This window comes from Pongo pygmaeus, chromosome Y (assembly GCF_028885625.2).
Source record: "Pongo pygmaeus isolate AG05252 chromosome Y, NHGRI_mPonPyg2-v2.0_pri, whole genome shotgun sequence".
Lineage (NCBI taxonomy): Eukaryota > Metazoa > Chordata > Mammalia > Primates > Hominidae > Pongo > Pongo pygmaeus.
The window spans coordinates 35729973-35752516 of NC_072397.2; the positions used below are offsets into that span (position 1 = coordinate 35729973).

The 22544-nt window shown below is 37.7% G+C and overlaps 1 protein-coding gene across 1 annotated transcript in view; it reads left to right on the forward strand.

Annotated features, from left to right (window-relative positions):
- Window positions 1–1682: 1682 nt before the first annotated feature.
- The window catches only part of LOC129025947 (deleted in azoospermia protein 4-like), a 64741-nt gene continuing 43879 nt past the window's right edge, over window positions 1683–22544 (forward strand). The window contains exons 1-8 of the mRNA XM_063660935.1: window positions 1683–1864; window positions 8163–8309; window positions 8584–8675; window positions 9234–9285; window positions 9721–9784; window positions 9874–10013; window positions 11418–11489; window positions 13946–14017. Coding sequence (XP_063517005.1) covers window positions 1862–1864; window positions 8163–8309; window positions 8584–8675; window positions 9234–9285; window positions 9721–9784; window positions 9874–10013; window positions 11418–11489; window positions 13946–14017 — 642 coding nt within the window. The 5' untranslated portion in view covers window positions 1683–1861. The remainder of the gene's footprint in view (window positions 1865–8162; window positions 8310–8583; window positions 8676–9233; window positions 9286–9720; window positions 9785–9873; window positions 10014–11417; window positions 11490–13945; window positions 14018–22544) is intronic.

Consider the following 22544-nt stretch of genomic DNA (forward strand, 5'->3'; position numbering starts at 1 on the left):
GATCACTTTCTTTCAGCCTAGGTTGTAGAAGGATTCATCCAAGTCGGCTTTACGTTTGCTTCTGCCAGGCATTCTAGATGCCCCATGTCTAGGACCTCTTTAGGCAGGAGAGAGGGTGATGGTGTAGGAGGACCCATTTCTTGGCTTGCAGATTCCAATAACACGTTATAGATTTAAACCCCAAACTTTGATGAAATGCAGGTCTAGGGTTTCAAAATTTAATGAGAGTTAAATACGTATTTTCTTCATCCAGAGATGGGGCAGGCTTCCTCATCTGCTCGTTCATGGGTGATGATTTACATTTTCCCCACTCTATCCTTTTCCTAAGGATTTTAGGGACAACGGCTTTTCGCAGAGTACTCAGCTCCAGCTCCCACCTTCAGCCCTTAACCTCCTGCCCCTAAACATCCAGAACTCCAGTTAGAGAGAGTAACATTTTGCCCACACCTAGGAGGACCAATCCTTCTGGTTTCCTTAGGGACACAGGAATTTCTCAGTGCTAAAACCAGTAAGTCCTGGGCAAACCAGTATGACTGGCTGCCGTACAACCCAGCCCCCATATCCAGGGCAAGAGAAGAATCAGTTGAACAATTCATTGCTCTGGTTTTCAGTTTATTTTTGGTACTTGGAATTTCCCTCCTTTTTTTTTTATGGGTTTATCTGCCTATTGGAAACAAAACGTTATTATTTTTTGTTTTTTATCCCGCATTACTAGATGTCAGTAGTGAGACACTTCCCACGTTATAGAAGTCCAGCATTTTGCCAGTTCAAAACGTCACATTTTAATTCTTTCCGTCAGTACAGAAGTGAAGTTTGAGGATAAAGGTCATAGCCACTTAGCCCTGTGTGTATAACAGGGTGCTGGAGTGGTCCCCAAAGTTATGTGATTGGCTCCACCACCTGCCCCACAGCTTGCTCCCGCTCTAGGCCCTTGCTCTGATCTTGAGAATGTTCTATAAGTCTCTAGGCAGGCCTAGCGTCTTCCTGTAAGTCCTAGAAGGTGAATTCTCCCATTAAAATGTAAAATCCCTGAGCAAAGAGATACTATTTTATTCTGTTCACTCCTGCATCTGCAGTAGCTGGTAATCACAAGCACTCAGTAACTACTTCTTGAAAGAACGAACACCCTGAATGTCAAAACTGGCATTTCCTCCCATCCAATCCCTTGTATCTCAAACTTGACAGAAAGGAGTCCAAGTTTCTGGCCTGTTGATGTCTCCCTCCCTTTTCCACAGACTTGCTACTATTTATTTCTGTAGGTACTTTAAAAGATTTTGGGGTGGGTGTGACGCTAACAGTGATTGTGCTAAACCTGTGCATTCCAGAAGCCATTTTGAAACTACAGCCCAGACACATTCTCGTTTTTTAAAACTACACCATATATTTCAGTATGCATACTTATTTCAAGGGTGTTTTGGAGGCGATGCGTGTGCCTGTCGGTCTACGTGAGGGCGGTGCCTGCCTGGGACCAGCACACACGCACTGCGTACCCTGCGTCCTCTACCCACCCACAGCGTGGGGGACGCCGTCATCCCCCGCAGGCCTCCACCCTCCAGGGGGCGTGAGCGCTGCCACCCATTGGCTGAGGCCGATACCACGCGCCCCGATACCCGGCACAGGAGCCACCTCCCAGAGGCCCCCGGTCCACGCCTCAGTCGGCCTGCGCGCCTCAGCCTGGCGGTTCTACCTCCGAGGGTTCACCCGCCCTTGGTTTTCCTTACACCTTCGCCTTTGGCTCCTTTGACCACTCGAAGCCCCACAGCGGGTTCCAGCGGACTTCACCAGCGGACCCAGAAGTGGTGGGTGAAACACAGCCTCTGTTCCTCCTTGAGCCTGTGGGGAGCTGCTGCCTGCCGCCATCATGGTGAGTTGAAGGAAAGACCTGAGGGGCGAGGCCTGTGGGGTTTTCACCGGTGGGTGAAACCAGGCTGCGCCTTATCCTCGGTTTTCCTGTTTCGGGGCCACCCGCCTGGACGCATTAGGAGCCGTGACCCGCAGGGTGGGGCGAGGCGGCCTGGCAGCAGTGCGGCCCACACACACAGAGAGAGGCAGGCACAGAAGTGGCGGGACAGCGAGCATGGCGTGGGTCCCCAGGACGCGCTGCCTCACAGTTCGCTTGCAAGGGCCACAGCCTTCGTGCAGAACCCATTTCCTGCCCCAGGTTCTCTCCTGGTAGCGATTTGGGGTGTGGGTTCCCCACCCCCACGCGTCCCCACCTCCACTCCTAGGCGCCCTTTCCCCCTCCCCCACTCCCATGCGCCCCCACCCCGCCAACTTCATTTCTGACGCTCTCCCGGTGGCTCTGCAAGATGGCCGCGGGCCTGCTGAGGGACTTGGCTCCCTTCAATTGGGAGGGCCGGAACTTCTTCAGGAAGTGGTTCCCTCCTGGTGCTTGTACTGGGTGGGGTGGGTTGGTGGGGTTTGTGGGGGCCTGAGTGTGCTTGTACTGGGTGGGGTGGGTTGGTGGGGTTTGTGGGGGCCTGAAGGCATGGCCCACTAGCTGAGGGGGCTGGGTGGGAAGTGCCTCTGGTCCTTTCGCGGCTAGCGGCTGCTGGGGACTTGCTGATGGCGGCTCCCTCCTGCGGCGGCGACAGGCACAAAAGCTCACTCGACGCTATCTTTGTGGCAAGAGGTTGGCTTCAGTAGTTACCGTTGAGAATTTTAGAATTTTTAAACTCCAGGCACAATTTTTCCCTTCTAGATAAACCAGGAATCTTTGACAAAATGTCCAATTGGTAGATAATGTTGGGTGTGCATTCCTGCGAGTTTGGTAAATGCCCAGCGTTCGTTGAGCGCCGTCACAGATGTGGCTCTGAATACGCTGACCAAACACTGAGTCAAACACACGTGTTACATGCTCTGTGTGTGTGTGTCTGCATTGATAATTCTGTCTTTTCATTTTTAGAGATAAAAGGAGTTTTACACACGGTTTATATTACCATGTATAAACATTAAATATATATAAGCAACTATTATGTGTCATAAGTGTGCAACATGTTATCCATGCTAATAAAAAGTCACCTTGATTTATAAGTTACAATTATTTACAATAATACTTTTCATTTTTAGAGGTAAAGGGAAGAAATGCTTACAGTTTCATTAGGTTTTTTTCCTGATTATAAAAGTAGTATATTTACTCATTTGAAAACAATCACAGTAAGAAAATAGCAGTCCATCTTAATACCAACACATAAAACCACAGTTAAATTTTGATGCATGAATGCCCTTCCAGCTTATTTTTGTGCGTGTATTGCGATTGCATATAGATAGGCCAACTTTTACAAAAGTCACATAGTACTGCTTAATACTATTTTACAACTTGCAGCTTTCAGTTAATGTGGGTATTATTCTGAAGATAACTTTCAGTATATCATGTTAAAAATTATGCTGTTGTTTTACTGAATTCCCTTATGATGAATACTTTTTCAGTATTGAAACTATCATGGGCTGGGCGCCGTGGTTCACGCCTGTATTCCCAACACTTTGGGAGACTGAGGTGGGCAGATCACTGGAGGTCAGGATTTCGAGAACAGCCTGATTAACATGGTGAAACCCCATCGGTACTAAAAATACGAAAAATTAGCCAGGCATGGTGGCGTGCACTTGTAATCCCAGCTACTCGGGAGGCTGAGGCAGGAGAATCATTTGAACCTGGGAAGCAGGTTGCAGTGAGCTGAGATGGTGCCACTGCATTCCAGCCTAGGCAAGAAAGGGAGACTCAGTCTCAAAAAAAAAAAAAAAAAAAAAAAATGCTGTGAATGTCGTTGTGTAAATTAATCTTGGCACACTTGTACTATTAATTCCTTGAGATGAATTGCTGTAAGTGGCATTGCTGGGTGGAAGTGCTTTGCCATTTCATAACAATTTTAAATTATGCTCCTCATTAGTATAGTGGTGAGTATCCCCCTATCAAATTATGATAGACCTTTTCCAAGGTACTCTTGGTAAAGCATGTGTCAGTATTTTCCCACTGATGGTGGGTAGAGTGATCTCTGTTCCACACCCTTTCTAATGAACGGTATTAGGATTTTTTACATTGTCAACCTAATAGCTGGATAATATTACACTATGTTGATGTGCACTTTTTTAAATCATCAATGAAGTTGATCATTGATCATTAGCTTTTTAAATTTCCTTTTTAATTTTATTTCCCTTATTGACTCATAAAAACTCTGTATTAATACTCGCAGTTGTCATACATAGTGGGAAAATACATATAGTAGTAACGATGAGGAGCCGTGGTGCCCTTACCTTATTCCTATTTTCAGTGGAGATGGCTGTAGTATTTCACTGTAAGCTTAACGATAGGGTAGAATTAGATTGATAGAAAATAAGAATCCTCTATTTCTATTTTACTTGGGTTTTTAAAAGATTGAAAAATGAATGCTGTATTTTATTAAATACTTTTTCAATGATGAATTAAAGTAGCGTATCCTGCGAATGGAGTATTCTTGCATTGCCAATATAAACTATATTCTTTACTACTGGAGTTTTGCATTTGTGTTGAGGAGAGGGTTGGACCATCTTGATGAGGCTTTGTTGCTTATATGCTGTTGACCTTTGTAAAATGCATTGAGAAGTACTTTTTTCCTCTTTGAAAATTGAAGAAAAGAGTTTAAATTTCTTAATCTCTTCTTCTGTGTCTTCTATCTTTACTTCAGGTTTCTGGTATCTGTGTGCACCTCTCTCTGAAACACCACATACACCCAAGTTGCCTGTTTCTTCACAAGTTGAAAAAACTCCCAGGGAAACTAAGCCAAATACCATTGGGTGTTCTTTTTCAAGATTGTTTGGGAAAAATTAAAATTTCTGTACAAGTTGACCATGTCGTTGATTTCAAAATTTATCCCTATAGAGTTTGTGCATAACATTCTTTTGTGACCACGGGCCACAACCCATTTTTCAGGTCTCAATATATATTTTTGCTTTTTCTTGCTTAGTTTTGCAAGGATTGTTTATTGCTTGAATTTCATCCTTCCCGCCCAGCACTCCCTGAGAATCTGCTCTTGGATTAACTTCTGATTTTCACGTCGTATTTTCTTAATTTTAGCATTCTCTTTATTTGTTCCTCTTCCTATTGTTGTGAATGTAACTTTGATGACTGCAAATGATGGGCTTTTTCCTGGCCGGTTTATGTAAATATCAGTTTGCTTACATGTTCACATAGTAATTGCATTAGATAATACTGGCAAAGGAGCTGACGTCGCAGGAGTTTAATGATAATTTTTTCCAGCTTTTAGCTGTCTTTGTCACTTGATTGTCCGTCCGCATATAACAAGAAATGTGCTTGCTAGAAATTTGCAATGAGAGTTGTGTATATGATGGTCTTGAAGCTTACCCCTGTTTACTATTCCAACATTTCTCATTTCAAAATTCACCAACTCACTTGAAGGTATGATTAAGAAAATTACTTCTTTAAAGCAGTTTGTTGGCAGGATGCTATTGACGGTTATGATGGTACTTTCTTTAAAATTAAACTTCAGCTTATCCTAAGCATTCCTTTATATTTTTGACCATAGTTTAGAAATAAGCAAAGGCTATCTATTGATTGTGTTTTTTTTTTATATATATATATGTACATTATATAATTATGTATAAATACACACAGAGTCGGAATTGAACAATCCCTGCTAGTCAAGCCGTGGTAAAAATGAGGTACATTGCCAAAAATGAAGTACATGGCTTACTTTGTTAGCTTTGAGCGCCACCTGCTCGCTGAGGACTAGGACGTGATGGTGACTTGCTTAATTTAAAATGTTGCCACGCTGTTAAAGAGATTCAGTGAATTTTATATGTACGATTCCAGTTAAGCAGGCAGCCAGTTTGTAAGATCCAAGCTAAAGTCAAACTTCTTATAAAGTCAAATGCCTTTTTTCCTCTTTCCCAAACTGAGTATCCATTTTACTAATTATGTATAGAGTATGAGAATCAGAAGAGACACCCGAGGCCTTTTCCGGCCATTTTGTTTTCAAGCAAGGAAACTGAAACTGAGGTCATGAAAAGATTCACTTTCGTGAGCAATGGAAATCAGGTTCTTCCCAAACAAGAATTTTCCTCTTCAATTCTTGTGGCACTGTCACAAGGTTTCTTAACCAGACCCTTTGCAAATTTGGCACCAAATAATTCTTTATTGTAGGAGGCTGTCTTTGCATTGTAGGATGTGCAGTAGTATGCCTGGCCTTCAGCCCATCAGATTCCAGGAATACCTCTCAGTTGTGACAGCCAATCTCTAAACGTCGCTGAATGCCCCTGGGGCTCAAAAATCTTGCCCAGTTGAGAATCAGTGCATTTCCATAACCTGTCATGATCTGACGCAGGTTTCTGCCAGATGTTACATTTCTAAATTAAAATACATCCAAACACTGTGGTGCAGAGACAATACCGTAATATAGCTTGCTTATCAAAGAAAAACATATCCAAAGTTCATCCACAAATCAAGGGGGAGTTGAAAAGGAGAGAAAGAAACTACAAGAGTTTCAGAATTTCTTTTGTTTTGTTTTGTTTTATTCTGTTTGGGATTTCTGAATGAAGTGAGAAGGAATCGGTAAATTGTCTACAGGGAAGGGCAATCTAAGCAGGTTCCCAGTAGTTCAAGATAATGCAGCTTAATGTCATTTGGAAAAAACAATAATGGAAGACATTTTTAGAAAGGAAAAACTTTAAAAATAGTGTTGTAAATTTTTCTTCCACATCATTGTCATGAAATAACGCTGTTAAAGGAAAGAATTAGGAATGAGTTGCAAACCCAAAATAGCAGGTACAAGCACGAAAGAATAGAGAAATGCAGTAACCTCGGCTTTAGTTGATGTGACAATTTAGATTTCGTGTGTAGTAAAGCTGTGTAGACTCAGTAACTTCTAGCATCTAATTAGCGAAGCAGGAACCCACCTTTCTTCTTAACTTCTGTAACATTACTGTGTTGTTCAAAAAGATGTACAGTTTCTTTCGTCTTTTGTTTTCTTTCAGACAGGTGTATGTGTAATAGTTTTGTCTTTTGCAGCTGTTTGTACTTACCTTTTAAAGTCAACAGCACTTCATCAATGATTTTTAAGTTATTGATGTGTCATAGTTTCCTGATGTTTCAATTAGTTCTTAATTAAAATTTTTTTCAAAATAAGTCAGCTAAATAGTGAAGCCAAAAAAGAAACTTGAAAACAAATCGGCTGAAAAGAAATTCAAATAACAGGACACTAACTTACATTGGCATTACCACTTTTACCACTTTATACGTACAAAATGAATTCACAGATGTTATCTCATTTCATTCTCAAAGCAGTTTGCCCACACATACGCAGTTGGCAAATAGGTGGCTTTTAACCACTTACCTGTAAGTGACATAAACCTAGATCTCCTGACTAAATTAATTTTTGTTTCACTGTGCTATATTGTTTGTCCAACATATATATTAGTTACGAATACTACTTCAGAAAATTTTACCTTAACCTTAGAGTCAACAGTGGAAAGAATAAAGACAGTTCTGATCAGAATCTAGAAAATTAATGAGTTATATGTATGTGTTTTTTTATCTGAAAATAAAGATGGCATGATTTATATCTATCAGCCCACTGTGAAAATTAGAATTATCAGATGGACTGATTTCGTGTTACTCAGGAAGAAAAATGTTATTTCAAAAGACGCTTTGAACACCCTAGCGTTAGGGAAGAGGATTATAAGAAATTGGTTTAAAACATTGAGGCTTATTTTCTTTCTGGTGCGGCTTTTTTGTTTGTTTGTTTGTTTTGTTTTTGTAAGGTTTATCTTTAGTCTACTCAGTAAAGTGAAAAGTTGTTCATGAATATAGAACAGGATGATTTTAATAACTTTAACTTTTACAAATCTAAACTTTCTAGTTTGGGGTGTCTTTTTTAACTACTTCACAGAGTATTTTCACAAATACTGACTGAGTATTCTTCCACAGCATTATACAAGACTCGGTGATGAGCGGCAGTAGGTTTAAGAAAGTACTATATCCTTTGGTTAAAATTCCATGCTGATGTCCTCTGATTAGTTTAAATCCTGAGCCTGCACTGAGCTGCACTGGTGACTAATTGACAATGAAAGTAATTTATATAAAATATACTTAAAATACAAAAATGATATTTCACATTGTGTATGGGTTTTGCCTGCATATGTAATTATGATGTCTACTTTCCAAATTACAGTCTGCTGCAAATCCTGAGACTCCCAACTCAACCATCTGCAGAGAGGCCAGCACCCAGTCTTCATCAGCTGCCGCTAGCCAAGGCTGGGTCTTACCAGAAGGCAAAATCATGCCAAACACTGTTTTTGTTGGTGGAATTGATGATAGGGTATTGTATTCATACCTCATTTTTACCTTAAAATACATTATGAACAATGGGATTTGGGCCCTGTTACAAACTTAATGTGTTTTTGTACTTCATGGAGGTTTAGAATTGCTTTTAGGTTTGACCCATAGGTACTAAAAATACCTTTGACAAAGAGCTACTGGTCATTTTGGGGATAAATGGGGAAGAAATTTCCCCCTCATGGTAGTAAAATTGTAGTAAAGTTGAAATTTTTGAATGCTGAATTTTTACTCTGACGTTCAATTCTGTTCCATAGACGGATGAAGCTGAGATCAGAAGCTGCTTTGGTAGACACGGTTCAGTGAAAGAAGTGAAGATGATCACGAATCGAAGTGGTGTGTCCAAAGGGTGAGTAATTTTATCAAAAATATCTGAACTCTAGTCCCCTGTTCTATAGGTATGAGACAAGACTTCAAAACTGATATTCTGACCCTTGTATAAATGAAATTGTTGCGGTGTTAATTTCTTTCACGTAGGGGATAAAAGGTTATTACCAGTTCTTTTATTTAATCATTTTTCTAATGTTTGATTTGAAATGTCTGCAATTTTTATTTCATACAGATGAGTTAATCAGTTTTCTCACATAATTGTTTTTTTCATACGCTGCACCGCATCTTAAATTTTAACCACCTTGTCTTAGATAGTAAGTTAAATTCAGGTTCACAGATGTGAACTCTTTGTTAATCAATGAAGTTTTCACACTGCCCTAATCTAGCACATTTTGACATAGTTCTGCTTAAGAAAAAGTAGTATTTGTAGAGGATCTGTCATGTGCATGTTAGCAAATACTTATCATGGTATATTATTCAACTTTGGTCATGATCACTTCTGTATATAGAATAGTAGACGTTCTGAACCATGTACTGTATGATGGTGATTTTATGCTTCATTTATCTGCCTTTATAGCTATGGATTTGTTTCATTTGTTGATGACGTGGATGTCCAGAAGATAGTAGAAGTAAGTAGTCTAATAGAAAAATCTCTTATTTATCTTACTGATACGACGTTGAGTGTTAGTGATATACTCAGACTTGTGTAAAATTTGGAGAAAGCTAGACTTCCTGTTCAAAATCCAAACTCAGAGTAACCTCCCATAACTTGATAGATGCTGTTTATTTTTGACTGGACACCTAGGTTCACGAACTACAGACAGGAAGGGTTGGAGTCAGGGTGATGAAAAGTTTTTGATCAACTTTCACTTGATGCCTCTTGACACTGATTAGAGTGGCAAGGGTAAGTAAGGTAGCTTCATGATGACAAAATTTAATTTGGTGCGTAGTTGTCACTGATCGTCTATGATGATAGGCACTTTAGAAGACGTTAGGTGTTTACCCAAGTCTTGGAAGCTAAGACTTGAAAATGGATTCTAGTTTTGTTACTGTTCTCTTTTCAGTCACAGATACATCTCCAGGGTAAAAAGCTGAAGCTGGGCCCTGCAATCAGGAAACAAAAGTTCTGTGAGTAGGAAAAGAAATTGTTCTTTTTTGACCCGGGTAGCTTTTCAAATAACTAAAAGTAGGCTTTTTTCTTCTTGCTTTTCAAAAAGGTGCTCGTCATGTGCAGCCATGTCCTTTGGTATTTAATCCTCCTCCTCCACCACAGTTTCAGAACGTCTGGAGGAATCCAAACACTGAAACTTGCCTGCAGCCCCTAATCACGCTGAATCCTGTAACTCAGTACGTTCAGGTAAGAACTGCTTATGTTCCTGTTCTCTTGTTTATTGTAGTCATCCTTGCGTCTGTGGAATTGTATCTACACTTTCCATAGTAAGTGGCAATGGAATCCCTGTTTGAACAGTGTGAGTAATGGGAAATTTGTTACTTTTGTTAGAAATTTCTTATTCTTAGTGTTGGTTATTTGAGCTAAAAATCTTGCCAAGTATATATTGGCAAGGCTTTCTCTCAGAAATGACCTCTTTAGACACATGAACAAATCTCTTCCTATCTCTTCCTTTTTCACCCCATATAACTAGTTCCTAAAGTATTTGGAAGCCGCTCTCCTTATGTGTCTGCCTAATTTATTGTTCTCTAAGGTTAGGAGTTAACCCAGCTATTCTTTGCTTGCAATGCTTTCCAGATGCCTCGTCATATAAATTGCTGACTTCTGGATATATTCTGGTTCTGGGATGGGTAGATTTCTGATCTCTTTTACTCTATTTATAAATCCCGTGAGTTTCTGGCATGTCATTTCTCTGATGCTGGTTGCTTTGATATTTAAAGTGGGATTTGACATCCTCTGTCACTTAGTGGTGATAAATAAGGTTTATTTTGTTCTTCGTTCCTTTCATTTCTGTGTGTGTTTAAAAGACCTTTTCTTTGACGGAAAATAAAGTAACAAAATAGTAGTGAAATAGTTCTTCAGTGTCTCTCATTTGTTGATATTTTCCGTGTACTTGAAACGTGTAGGGTACACGTCGTCTTCTTTTTCCTTCTCGGAGCAGTGGCTAGAAGAAAAGCCCTACTTGTTTCTAGCATTTACGGTGAGCCATTACTGAATGTGGGTGTATTCATGAATGCTGCTACCTGTGTGTTTTTAATTAGTAAGTATTTATTGAAACGTCGAGGACATTATACTGTCTCTTTTCCATTTGTGGTGTATATACTGCCCTTACTTTTAGGAAATGAAGTACAGAGAAAGCCGTAACATCTGTCGAAGAACTACAGTATTACCCTATAGTATTGTCAAATACAAAACAGTCTGGAAGTATTTTGCCAAAGAAGGAGCGAATGTATTAACTTAACTTAGGTTGAAATCTGTCTTAATAGAGCCTTATCACCAGTGTAAGAAATAACTTCTGGGTGGGCATAAGTACGCAGTATAAATAAAGTAAACTTTGGCTGGTGCAATAGTCACTTCTTTTGTCATTTGTCTCTTCCTCCTCCCCACCCAAAGGGTAGCGCTTGACAGAGAATGTTTGTTTCTTCATGAAGTCAGTCATTCTTTTAGAATTCTACATTGCTGTGTATAGAAAAGTAATTACTATTTCAAAGTTTTTCGTATTTTTGTTATATTGGGAATGGTAATTCTTTCTAATTAAAAAAAAAATGTTTTACCGTATTAATCCATTCTTTCTGTAAACTTTATTTTCAGGCTTATCCTGCTTACCCAAATTCAGCAGGTCAGGTCATCACTGGATATCAGTTGCTTGTATATAATTATCAGGTAATTGAAGAGGGAGTAAAACGATTTACTTTCAGCTACTATTGAGGCCTCCCACTTGTTTATACAAATTGCCTGAATAGTTTGTCATTTTAAACTAGTGAAATGTACCTAAAATTTAAGAAAACACTTAGAATTAGCGTAATGAAGCCCTCTGTATCGTTTAGAAGTGATGAGAGAGTATTGTGACAGGAGGGTACTTAGCAATAACTTTTCTGTAGAACAATTTCTGAGATTTGTGTTTCCGTCTTTGTTTCAGCATGTATTTTGTTATGTTTGCTGTTGAGGGTACCTAGCGATAACTTTTCTGTAGAACAATTTCTGAGATTTGTGTTTCCGTCTTTGTTTCAGCATGTATTTTGTTCTGTTTGCTGTCTAAGAGCTGAAACATACAGACTGACTTTGCTGAATTTTATAGAGATACAGAGTGAAATAAAAGCTTTACCCAATTCTTAGAGCACGGAATTCCAGTTGTATTTTTATTTTAGCTTGCTGCTTCATGTTAGTAGTTCTCTGGGTGTCGTTTCAACGATACGACTATATCTGTGACCCATAATCATATGTGTGGTAACAAATTCAAAGAATTAATATCTTTGAGAGTTCCACAATGCCATTTCCAGAAAATTGGGGAAAAGGTGAGGTTTTGTATGTAGAAGTAACCACAAGAAACTTCAGGGATTAGAAACCTAAAGTACTTCTTTTTTGTATTCTGTTTCTTTTGTTCTGTTATCCAAGGAGCCAGCATGAGAAGTACTTCAATATTGTGTATCTCATGTGTTTTTGAAAATGTACAGGAATATTTGAATAATTTTGGTTTCCTTTTTTTTTGCTTGCTTTTTTTTTTTTTTTTTTTTTTTTCCCAAGATGCCACCACAGTGGCCTTTTGGGGAGCAAAGGAGTTATGCTGTACATCAGGTGAAGTGAATGCGCCAAACGTATACTCCCTGTTCTTCCTTGATTTTTTTCTATGTCATATATGCCTGTAAATTTTTTAAATCATTCTTTGTATTAAAGTGGCACGTTTTGTTACTTTCTTTTAACCCAATTATAAACTCCTATGGGAGCAACAGTGCCTTTTTCTCTCCCAGGTTTTTGCATGCTTAAGCAGTGGCTGGTCCACATAATGATAAGAATTCAGTTACTTTTTGATAGACTATACAATCCATGAAAGGTAGTATTAATGTGGCTTTAGAATGAGCATGTATCTGCCTGGAATCTGCCTCTGGCTTTACCCTCCGTAAGAAAAATCTGTTAAAGAGAAACAGAAATGTTTTGCTATTAATTACTCTTAAATAAGAATAGGAAGAAAAAAGAGTATTACCTCTAAATCAGCCGAACTGCTTTCCCCCCATATAACTAGTTCCGAAAATATTTGAAAGCAGCTGTCTTCATGTGTCTGCCTAGTTTATTCTTCTCTAAGGTTAGCAGTTCATCCAGCTATTCTTTACTTGCAATGATATCCAGATGCCTCCTCATGGAGATTGCTGACTTCTGGATATATTCTGGTTCTGGAATGGGTAGATTTCTAATGTGTTTTACTATATTTATAAATCCCGTGAGTGTCTGGCATGTAATTTCTCTGATCCTGGTTACCTTGATATGTAAAGTAGGATTTGACATACTCTGTCACTTACTGGCGATAAGTAACGTTTATTTTCTTTTTAGTTTGTTTTATTCATGTCTTAGTTTAAAAGACATTTTCTTTGATGGAAAATAAAGTAAGAAAATAGTGGTGAAATAGTTCTTCAGTGTCTCTCGTTTGTTGACATTTTCCATGTACTTGAAACAGGTAGGGTATACCTCTGCCTCTTTTTCGTCCTCTGAGCGATGGCTAGAAAAAAAGCCCTGTTTCTCACATTTACTGTGAGCCATTCTGTAATCTGGGTGTATTCATGTGTCATGCTGCGTATGTGTTTTCAGTCGGTAAGTATTTATTGAAACGTAGAAGACATTATACTGTCTCTTTTCCAGTTGCGGATTATATACTGCCCTTAGTTTTTTGAAATGAAGTACAGAAAAAGCCATAACGTTTGTAGGAGAACTTCATAATTCCCTATAATATTGTCAGATACGAAACCCTTTAGAAGTATTTTAACAAAGAAACAGCAAATGCATTAATTTAACTTACATTGAAGTCTGTCTTAATAGAGCCTTATCACCAGCGTAAAAAATAACTTCTGGGTGGGCATAAGTACACAGTATAAATAAGGTAAACCTGTCTGGCGAAATAGTCACTTCTTTTGTCATTTGTCTGTTCCCCCTCCCCACCCAAAGGGCAGCACTTGACAGACTCTTTCTTTCTTCATAAAATCAGTCACTCATTTAGAATTCTGCAACGCTGTATGTAGAAAAATAATGTTTTAAAACTATTTCATAGTTTTTTATATTGGGAATAGTATTTCTAATTAACAAAATGTTTTATCATATTCGTTCATTCTTACTGTAAACTTTATTTTTAGGCACATCCTACTTACCCAAATTCAGCAGTTCACGTCATCACTGGATATCATTTGCCTGTGTATAATTATCAGGTAATTTAAGAGGGAGTAAAATGATTTACTTTCAGATACTATTGAGCCCTTTTTTTGTACAAATTGCTTGAATAGTTTGCCATTTTAAAGTAGTGAAATGTACCTAAAATTTACGACAACACTTAGAATTAGTCTAGAATGAAGGCCTCTGTATTATTTAGAAGTAATTGCGTTACATTTTGACACGAATGTACTTAGCAAAAACTTTACTGTAGAACAGGTTTTTGAGATGTGGTGTCCCTTTCTATATTGTAGCATGTTTATTTTCATCTTGCTGTCAAATAGCTGAAACATCCAGACTGACTTTTATCAATTTTTTAGAAAGACAGAGTGAAATAAAATTACTACCCACCTTTTAGAGCACAGAATTTGAATTATATTTGTATTTTAGCTGGCTGCTTCACATTAGTCGTCCTCTGGGTCTCTTTTCATAGCCGTGACTGTATATATGACCCATAATCATATCTATGGTAATCAATTCCAAGAACTAATATCCTTGAGATTTCCACAATACCAACCCCAGAAAATTGGGAAAAAGTTGAGGTTTTACATACAGAGGTAACATCAAAAACGTCAGGGATTAGAAACCTAAAGTAATTCTTTTTTCCGTTCTGTTTCTTTTATTAGAAGAACAAATTAAAGGAGCCAGCATATGTTCTTCAATATTGTGTATCTTAAGTGTTTTTGAAAATGTGAAGGAATATTTGAATGATTTTTGTTTCCTGTCTCTACTAAAAGTACAAAAAATTTTGCCAGGCGTGGTGGCGCACACTTGTAATCCCAGCTACTCGGGAGGCTGAGGCAGCAGAATCACTTGATCTTGGGATGCAGATTGCTGTGAGGTGGGATTGTGCCACTGCACTCCAGCCTAGGCTGCAAAGAGAGACTCAGTCTCAAAAAAAAAAAAAGATGCTATGAATATCTTTGTGTAAATATCTTGGCACGCTTGTACTATTAATTTCTTGAGATGAATTGCTATGAATATCTTTGTGTAAATATCTTGGCACGCTTGTACTATTAATTTCTTGAGATGAATTGCTATCAGTGGAATTGCTAGGTGAAAGCACTTTGCCCCTTTTATAACAATTTTATAACTAATTCTCCTTTTTAGTATACTGGTGAGTATCCCCGCTTATCAAATTATGATACACCTTTTCCATAGTACTCTTGGTAAATCACGTATTAGTGTTTTCTCACTGATGGTGTGTAGAATGCTGTCTTTTCCACACCCATTCCAGTGAAAGTTATTAGTATTTTTTAAATTGTCAGCCTAATAGCCGGAAAATACTACATTATGTTGATGGGCACTTTTTAAAATCATCGTTGAAGTTGATCATTGATGTTTAGCTTTTTAAATTACCTTCTTAATTTTATTTTTCTTACTGATTCATAAAAAGCTTTTTGTTAGTATTCACTATTCTAATACTAATAGTATTCACTATTAGTTATACATAGTGGAAAAAACATATAGGAGTGATAAGGAGGTGACCTGGTGCCCTTACCTTATCCCTAATTTCAATTGAGTTGACTCAACTAGTTCACTTGTAAGCTTGATGATAGGGTAGAATGAGATTGATCGAAAAGAAGATTCCTCTTTCTCTGAAATTTGACTTGGGGTTTTAAAAAATTTAAAAATGAGTGCTGTATTTTATCAATTGATTTTCAGTGGTGAATTAAAGTAATGTATCCTGCAAATGGAGTATTCTTGCATTCCCAATATAAACTTAGACTCTTTATATACGGCTGGAATTTCCCATTTGTGTTGAGGGCAGGGATGGATCATCTGGATGAGGCTTTGTTACTTATATGCTTTTAGCTTTGTAAAATGCGTTGAGAAATACTTTCTTCCTCTTTGAAAACAGTTTCTGCATAGCACTCTTTTATTATCTGTGGCCACAACCCATTTTTCAGGTCTCATATATACTTTTGCTTTCTTGTGTTTTCTCGCTTTGTTTTGCCAGGATTGTTTGTTGCTCGAATTTCATCCTCCCCACGCACCACTCCCCGAGAATCTGCTCTTGGATTTACTTAAGGTTTTCATTCTGATTTTCACGTCATATTTTCTTAATTTTATCACTCTCTTTATTTGCTCCTCTTCCTATTGCTGTGAATGTAACTTTGCTGACTACAGATGATAGGCTTTTTCCTGATCAGTTTATGTAAATATTTATTCCTATAGAAAAATAATATATATAATATAAATTTATTCCTATAGAGATTGCACGTAGCATTCTTTTGTAACCGCTGGCCACGACTCATTTTTCAGGTCTCGTATATATTTTTGCTTTTTCTTGCATAGTTTTGCAAGGATTGCGTATTGCTTGAATTTCATCCTTCCCACGCAGCACTCCCCAAGAATCTGCTGCTGCATTAACTTCTGATTTTCCCGTCATATTTTCTTAATTTTAGCATTGTCTTTATTTGCTCCTCTTCCTGTTGCTGTGAATGTAACTTTGATGACTACAAATTCTAGCCTTTTTCCTGGCCAGTTTATGTAAATATCAATTTGCTTACATGTTCACTTAGTAATTGCATTAGATAATACTGGCAAAGGAGCTGACATCGCTGGAGTTTAATGATAATTTTCTCCAGCTTTTAGCTGTCTTTGTCACTTGATTGTCTGCATATAACAAGGAATACGCTTGCTAGAAATCACAGTGAGAGTTGTGTATATGATGGTTTTGAAGCTCACCCGTTTACTATTCCAACATTTCTCACTTCAGAATTCACCAACTCACTTGAAGGTATGATTAAGAAAATTACTTCTTTAATGCAGTTGGTTTGCGGGATGCTATTGACAGTTACGATGGTACTTTCTTTAAAATTAAACTTTAGCTTATCCTAAGCATTCCTTTATATTTTTGGCCATAGTTTAGAAAAAACCAAAGGCTATCTATTGATTGTGGATTTATATATATACATATATATATATACACATATAAAATATTTATATATAAATAAATATATTATATATAAAAATAGATGTAGAAAATATTTATATATAACATTTATGTGAAATATATATAACATTTATATAATATTTATATATATAACATTTATATAATATATATAATTATAGGTATATATATAATTTTTATATACACATAATATTTGTATAGATATATAATATTTATATAGATATATATACCTTACATAATTATGTATAAATACACACAGAGTCGGAATTGAACAATCCCTGCTAGTCAAGCCATGGTAAAAATGAGGTACATTGCAAAAAATGAAGTACGTGGCTTACTTTGTTAGCTTTGAGCGCCACCTGCTCGCTGAGGACTAGGACGTGATGGTGACTTGCTTAATTTAAAATGTTAGCACGCTGTTAAAGAGATTCAGTGAATTTTATATGTACGATTCCAGTTAAGCAGGCAGCCAGTTTGTAAGATCCAAGCTAAAGTCAAACTTCTTATAAAACCAAATGCCTTTTTTCCTCTTTACCAAACTAAGTATCCATTTTACTATTTGTGAATAGAGTATGAGAATCAGAAGAGACACCCGAGGCCTTTTCCGGCCATTTCGTTTTCAAGCAAGGAAACTGAAACTGAGGTCATGAAAAGATTCACTTTCGTGAGCAATGGAAATCAGGTTCTTCCCAAACAAGAATTTTCCTCTTCAATTCTTGTGTCACTGTCACAAGGTTTCTTAACCAGACCCTTTGCAAATTTGGCACCAAATAATTCTTTATTGTAGGAGGCTGTCTTTGCATTGTAGGATGTGCAGTAGTATGCCTGGCCTTCAGCCCATCAGATTCCAGGAATACCTCTCAGTTGTGACAGCCAATCTCTAAACGTCGCTGAATGCCCCTGGGGCTCAAAAATCTTGCCCAGTTGAGAATCAGTGCATTTCCATAACCTGTCATGATCTGACGCAGGTTTCTGCCAGATGTTACATTTCTAAATTAAAATACATCCAAACACTGTGGTGCAGAGACAATACCGTAATATAGCTTGCTTATCAAAGAAAAACATATCCAAAGTTCATCCACAAATCAAGGGGGAGTTGAAAAGGAGAGAAACTACAAGAGTTTCAGAATTTCTTTTGTTTTGTTTTATTTTATTCTGTTTGGGATTTCTGAATGAAGTGAGAAGGAATCGGTAAATTGTCTATAGGGAAGGGCAATCTAAGCAGGTTCCCAGTAGTTCAAGATAATGCAGCTTAATGTCATTTGGAAAAAACAATAATGGAAGACATTTTTAGAAAGGAAAAACTTTAAAAATAGTGTTGTAAATTTTTCTTCCACATCACTGTCATGAAATAACGCTGTTAAAGGAAAGAATTAGGAATGAGTTGCAAACCCAAAATAGCAGGTACAAGCACGAAAGAATAGAGAAATGCAGTAACCTCGGCTTTAGTTGATGTGACAATTTAGATTTCGTGTGTAGTAAAGCTGCGTAGAATCAGTAACTTCTAGCATCTAATTAGACTCAGTAACTTCTAGCATCTAATTACCAAAGCAGGAACCCACTTTTCTTATTAACTTTGATAACATTATTGTGTTGTTCAAAAAGATACACAGTTTCTTTCGTCTTTTGTTTTCTTTCAGACTGGTGTATGTGTAATAGTTTTGTCTTTTGCAGCTTTTTGTACTTACCTTTTAAAGTCAGCAGCACTTCATCAATGATTTTTAAGTTAATGATGTGTCATAGTTTCCTGATGTTGTTTCAATTAGTTCTTAATTAAAATTTTTTTCAAAATAAGTCAGCTAAATAGTGAAGCCAAAAAAGAAACTTGAAAACAAATCGGCTGAAAATAAATTCAAATAACAGGACACTAACTTACATTGGCATTACCACTGTTACCACTTTATACATACAAAATGAATTCACAGAGGTTATCTCATTTCATTCTCAAAGCAGTTTGCCCACAGATACATAGCTGGTAAGTAAGTAGGTGGCTTATAACCACTTACCTGTAAGGGACATAAACCTAGATCTCCTGACTAAATTAATTTTTGTTTCACTGTGCTATATTGTTTGTCCAACATATATATTAGTTATGAATACTACTTCAGAAAATTTTACATTAACCTTAGAGTCAACAGTGGAAAGAATAAAGACAGTTCTGATCAGAATCTAGAAAATGAATGAGTTATATGTATGTGTTTTTTTAATCTGAAAATAAAGATGGTATGATTTATATCTATCAGCCCACTTTGAAAACTAGAATTATCAGTCGGACTGATTTCGTGTTACTCAGGAAGAAAAGTGTTATTTCAAAAGATGCTTTGAACACCCTAGCGTTAGCGAAGAGGATTATAAGAAATTGATTTAACACATTGAGGCTTATTTTCTTTTTGGTGCGGGGTCTTTTTTTTTTTTTTTAAGGTTTATCTTCAGTATACTCAGTAAAGTGAAAAGTTGTTTATGAATGTAGAACAGGATGATTTTTTAAAAAATTTGTTCATTCATTTATTTATTATTATTATACTTTAGGTTTTAGGGTACATGTGCGCAATGTGCAGGTTAGTTACATATGTATACTTGTGCCATGCTGGTGCGCTGCACCCACTAACTCGTCATCTAGCATTAGGTATATCTCCCAATGCTATGCCTCTCCCCTCCCCCCACCCCACAACAGTCCCCAGAGTCTGATGTTCCCCTTCCTGTTTCCATGTGTTCTCATTGTTCAATTCCCACCTATGAGTGAGAATATGCGGATTTTGGTTTTTTGTTCTTGGCGATAGTTTACTGAGAATGATGATTTCCAATTTCGTCCATGTCCCTACAAAGGACATGAACTCATCATTTTTTATGGCTGCATAGTATTCCATGGTGTATGTGTGCCACATTTTCTTAATCCAGTCTATCCTTGTTGGACATTTGGGTTGGTTCCAAGTCTTTGCTATTGTGAATAATGCCACCATAAACAGACACGTGCTTGTGTCTTTATAGCAGCATGATTTATAGTCCTTTGGGTGTATACCCAGTAATGGGATGGCTGGGTCAAATGGAATTTCTAGTTCTAGATCCCTGAGGAATCGCCACACTGACTTCCACAAGGGTTGAACTAGTTTACAGTCCCACCAACAGTGGAAAAGTTTTCCTATTTCTCCACATCGTCTCCAGCTCCTGTTGTTTCCTGACTTCTTAATGATTGCCATTCTAACTGGTGTGAGATGGTATCTCATTGTGGTTTTGATTTGCATTTCTCTGATGGCCAGTGATGGTGAGCATTGTTTCATGTGTTTTTTGGCTGCATATATGTCTTCTTTTGAGAAGTGTCTGTTCATGTGCTTCGCGCGCTTTTTGATGGGGTTGTTTGTTTTTTTCTTGTAAATTTGTTTGGGTTCATTGTAGATTCTGGATATTAGCCCTTTGTCAGATGAGTAGGTTGCGAAAATTTTCTCCCATTTTGTAGGTTGTCTGTTCACTCTGATGGTAGTTTCTCTTGCTGTGCAGAAGCTCTTTAGTTTAATTAGATCCCGTTTGTCAATTTTGGCTTTTGTTGCCATTGCTTTTGGTGTTTTAGACATGAAGTCCTTGCCCATGCCTATGTCCTGAATGGTAATGCCTAGGTTTTCTTCTAGGGTTTTGATGGTTTTAGGTCTAATGTTTAAGTCTTTAATCCATCTTGAATTGATTTTTGTGTAAGGTGTAAGGAAGGGATCCAGTTTCAGCTTTCTACATATGGCTAGCCAGTTTTCCCAGCACCATTTATTAAATAGGGAATCCTTTCCCCATTGCTTGTTTTTCTCAGGTTTGTCAAAGATCAGATAGTTGTAGATATGCAGCGTTATTTCTGAGGGCTCTGTTCTATTCCATTGATCTATATCTCTGTTTTGGTACCAGTACCATGCTGTTTTGGTTACTGTAGCCTTGTAGTATAGTTTGAAGTCAGGTAGTGTGATGCCTCCAGCTTTGTTCTTTTGACTTGGTGATGCGGGCTCTTTTCTGGTTCCATATGAACTTTAAAGTAGTTTTTTCCAGTTCTGTGAGGAAAGTCATTGGTAGCTTGATGGGGATGGCATTGAATCTGTAAATTACCTTGGGCAGTATGGCCATTTTCATGATATTGATTCTTCCTACCCATGAGCATGGAATGTTCTTCCATTTGTTTGTATCCTCTTTTATTTCCTTGAGCAGTGGTTTGTAGTTCTCCTTGAAGAGGTCCTTCACGTCCCTTGTAAGTTGGATTCCTAGGTATTTTATTCTCTTTGAAGCAATTGTGAATGGGAGTTCCCTCATGATTTGGTTCTCTGTTTGTCTGTTGTTGGTGTATAAGAATGCTTGTGATTTTTGTACATTGATTTTGTATCCTGAGACTTTGCTGAGGTTGCTTATCAGCTTAAGGAGATTTTGGGCTGAGACAGTGGGGTTTTCTAGATATACAATCATGTCGTCTGCAAACAGGGACAATTTGACTTCCTCTTTTCCTAATTGAATATCCTTTATTTCCTTCTCCTGCCTCATTGCCCTGGCCAGAACTTCCAACACTATGTTGAATAGGAGTGGTGAGAGAGGGCATCCCTGTCTTGTGCCAGTTTTCAAAGGGAATGCTTCCAGTTTTTGCCCATTCAGTATGATATTGGCTGTGGGTCAATATTGTCATAGATAGCTCTTATGATTTTGAGATACGTCCCATCAATACCTAATTTATTGAGAGTTTTTAGCATGAACGGTTGTTGAATTTTGTCAAAGGCCTTTTCTGCATCTATTGAGATAATCATGTGGTTTTTGTCTTTGGTTCTGTTTATATGCTGGATTACATTTATTGATTTGCGTATATTGAACCAGCCTTGCATCCCAGGGGTGAAGCCCACTTGATCATGGTGGATAAGCTTTTTGATGTGCTGCTGGATTCGGTGTGCCAGTATTTTATTGAGGATTTTTGCATCAGTGTTCATCAAGGATATTGTTCTAAAATTCTCTTTTTTGGTTGTGTCTCTGCCCGGCTTTGGTATCAGGATGATGCTGGCCTCATAAAATGAGTTAGGGAGGAATCCCTCTTTTTCTATTGGTTGGAATAGTTTCAGAAGGAATGGTACCAGTTCTTCCTTGTACCTCCGGTAGAATTTGGCTGTGAATCCATCTGGTCCTGGACTCTTTTTGGTTGGTAAGGTATTGATTATTGCCACAATTTCAGATCCTGTTATTGGTCTATTCAGAGATTCAACTTCTTCCTGGTTTAGTCTTGGGACAGTGTATGTGTCGAGGAATTTATCCATTTCTTCTAGATTTTCTAGTTTATTTGTGTAGAGCTGTTTGTAGTATTCTCTGATGGTAGTTTGTATTTCTGTGGGATCGGTGGTGATACCCCCTTTATCATTTTTTATTGCATCTATTTGATTCTTCTCTGTCGATTTTGTTGATCCTTTCAAATTTCTTTTGAAATTTCTAGGAATTGAAATACAAATTCCTTTTGTATTTCTGTGGGATCGGTGGTGATATCCCCTTTATCATTTTTTTATTGCATCTATCTGATTCTTCTCTGTCAATTTTGTTGATCCTTTCAAAAAACCAGCTCCTGGATTCATTAATTTTTTGAAGGGTTTTTTTGTGTCTCTATTTCCTTC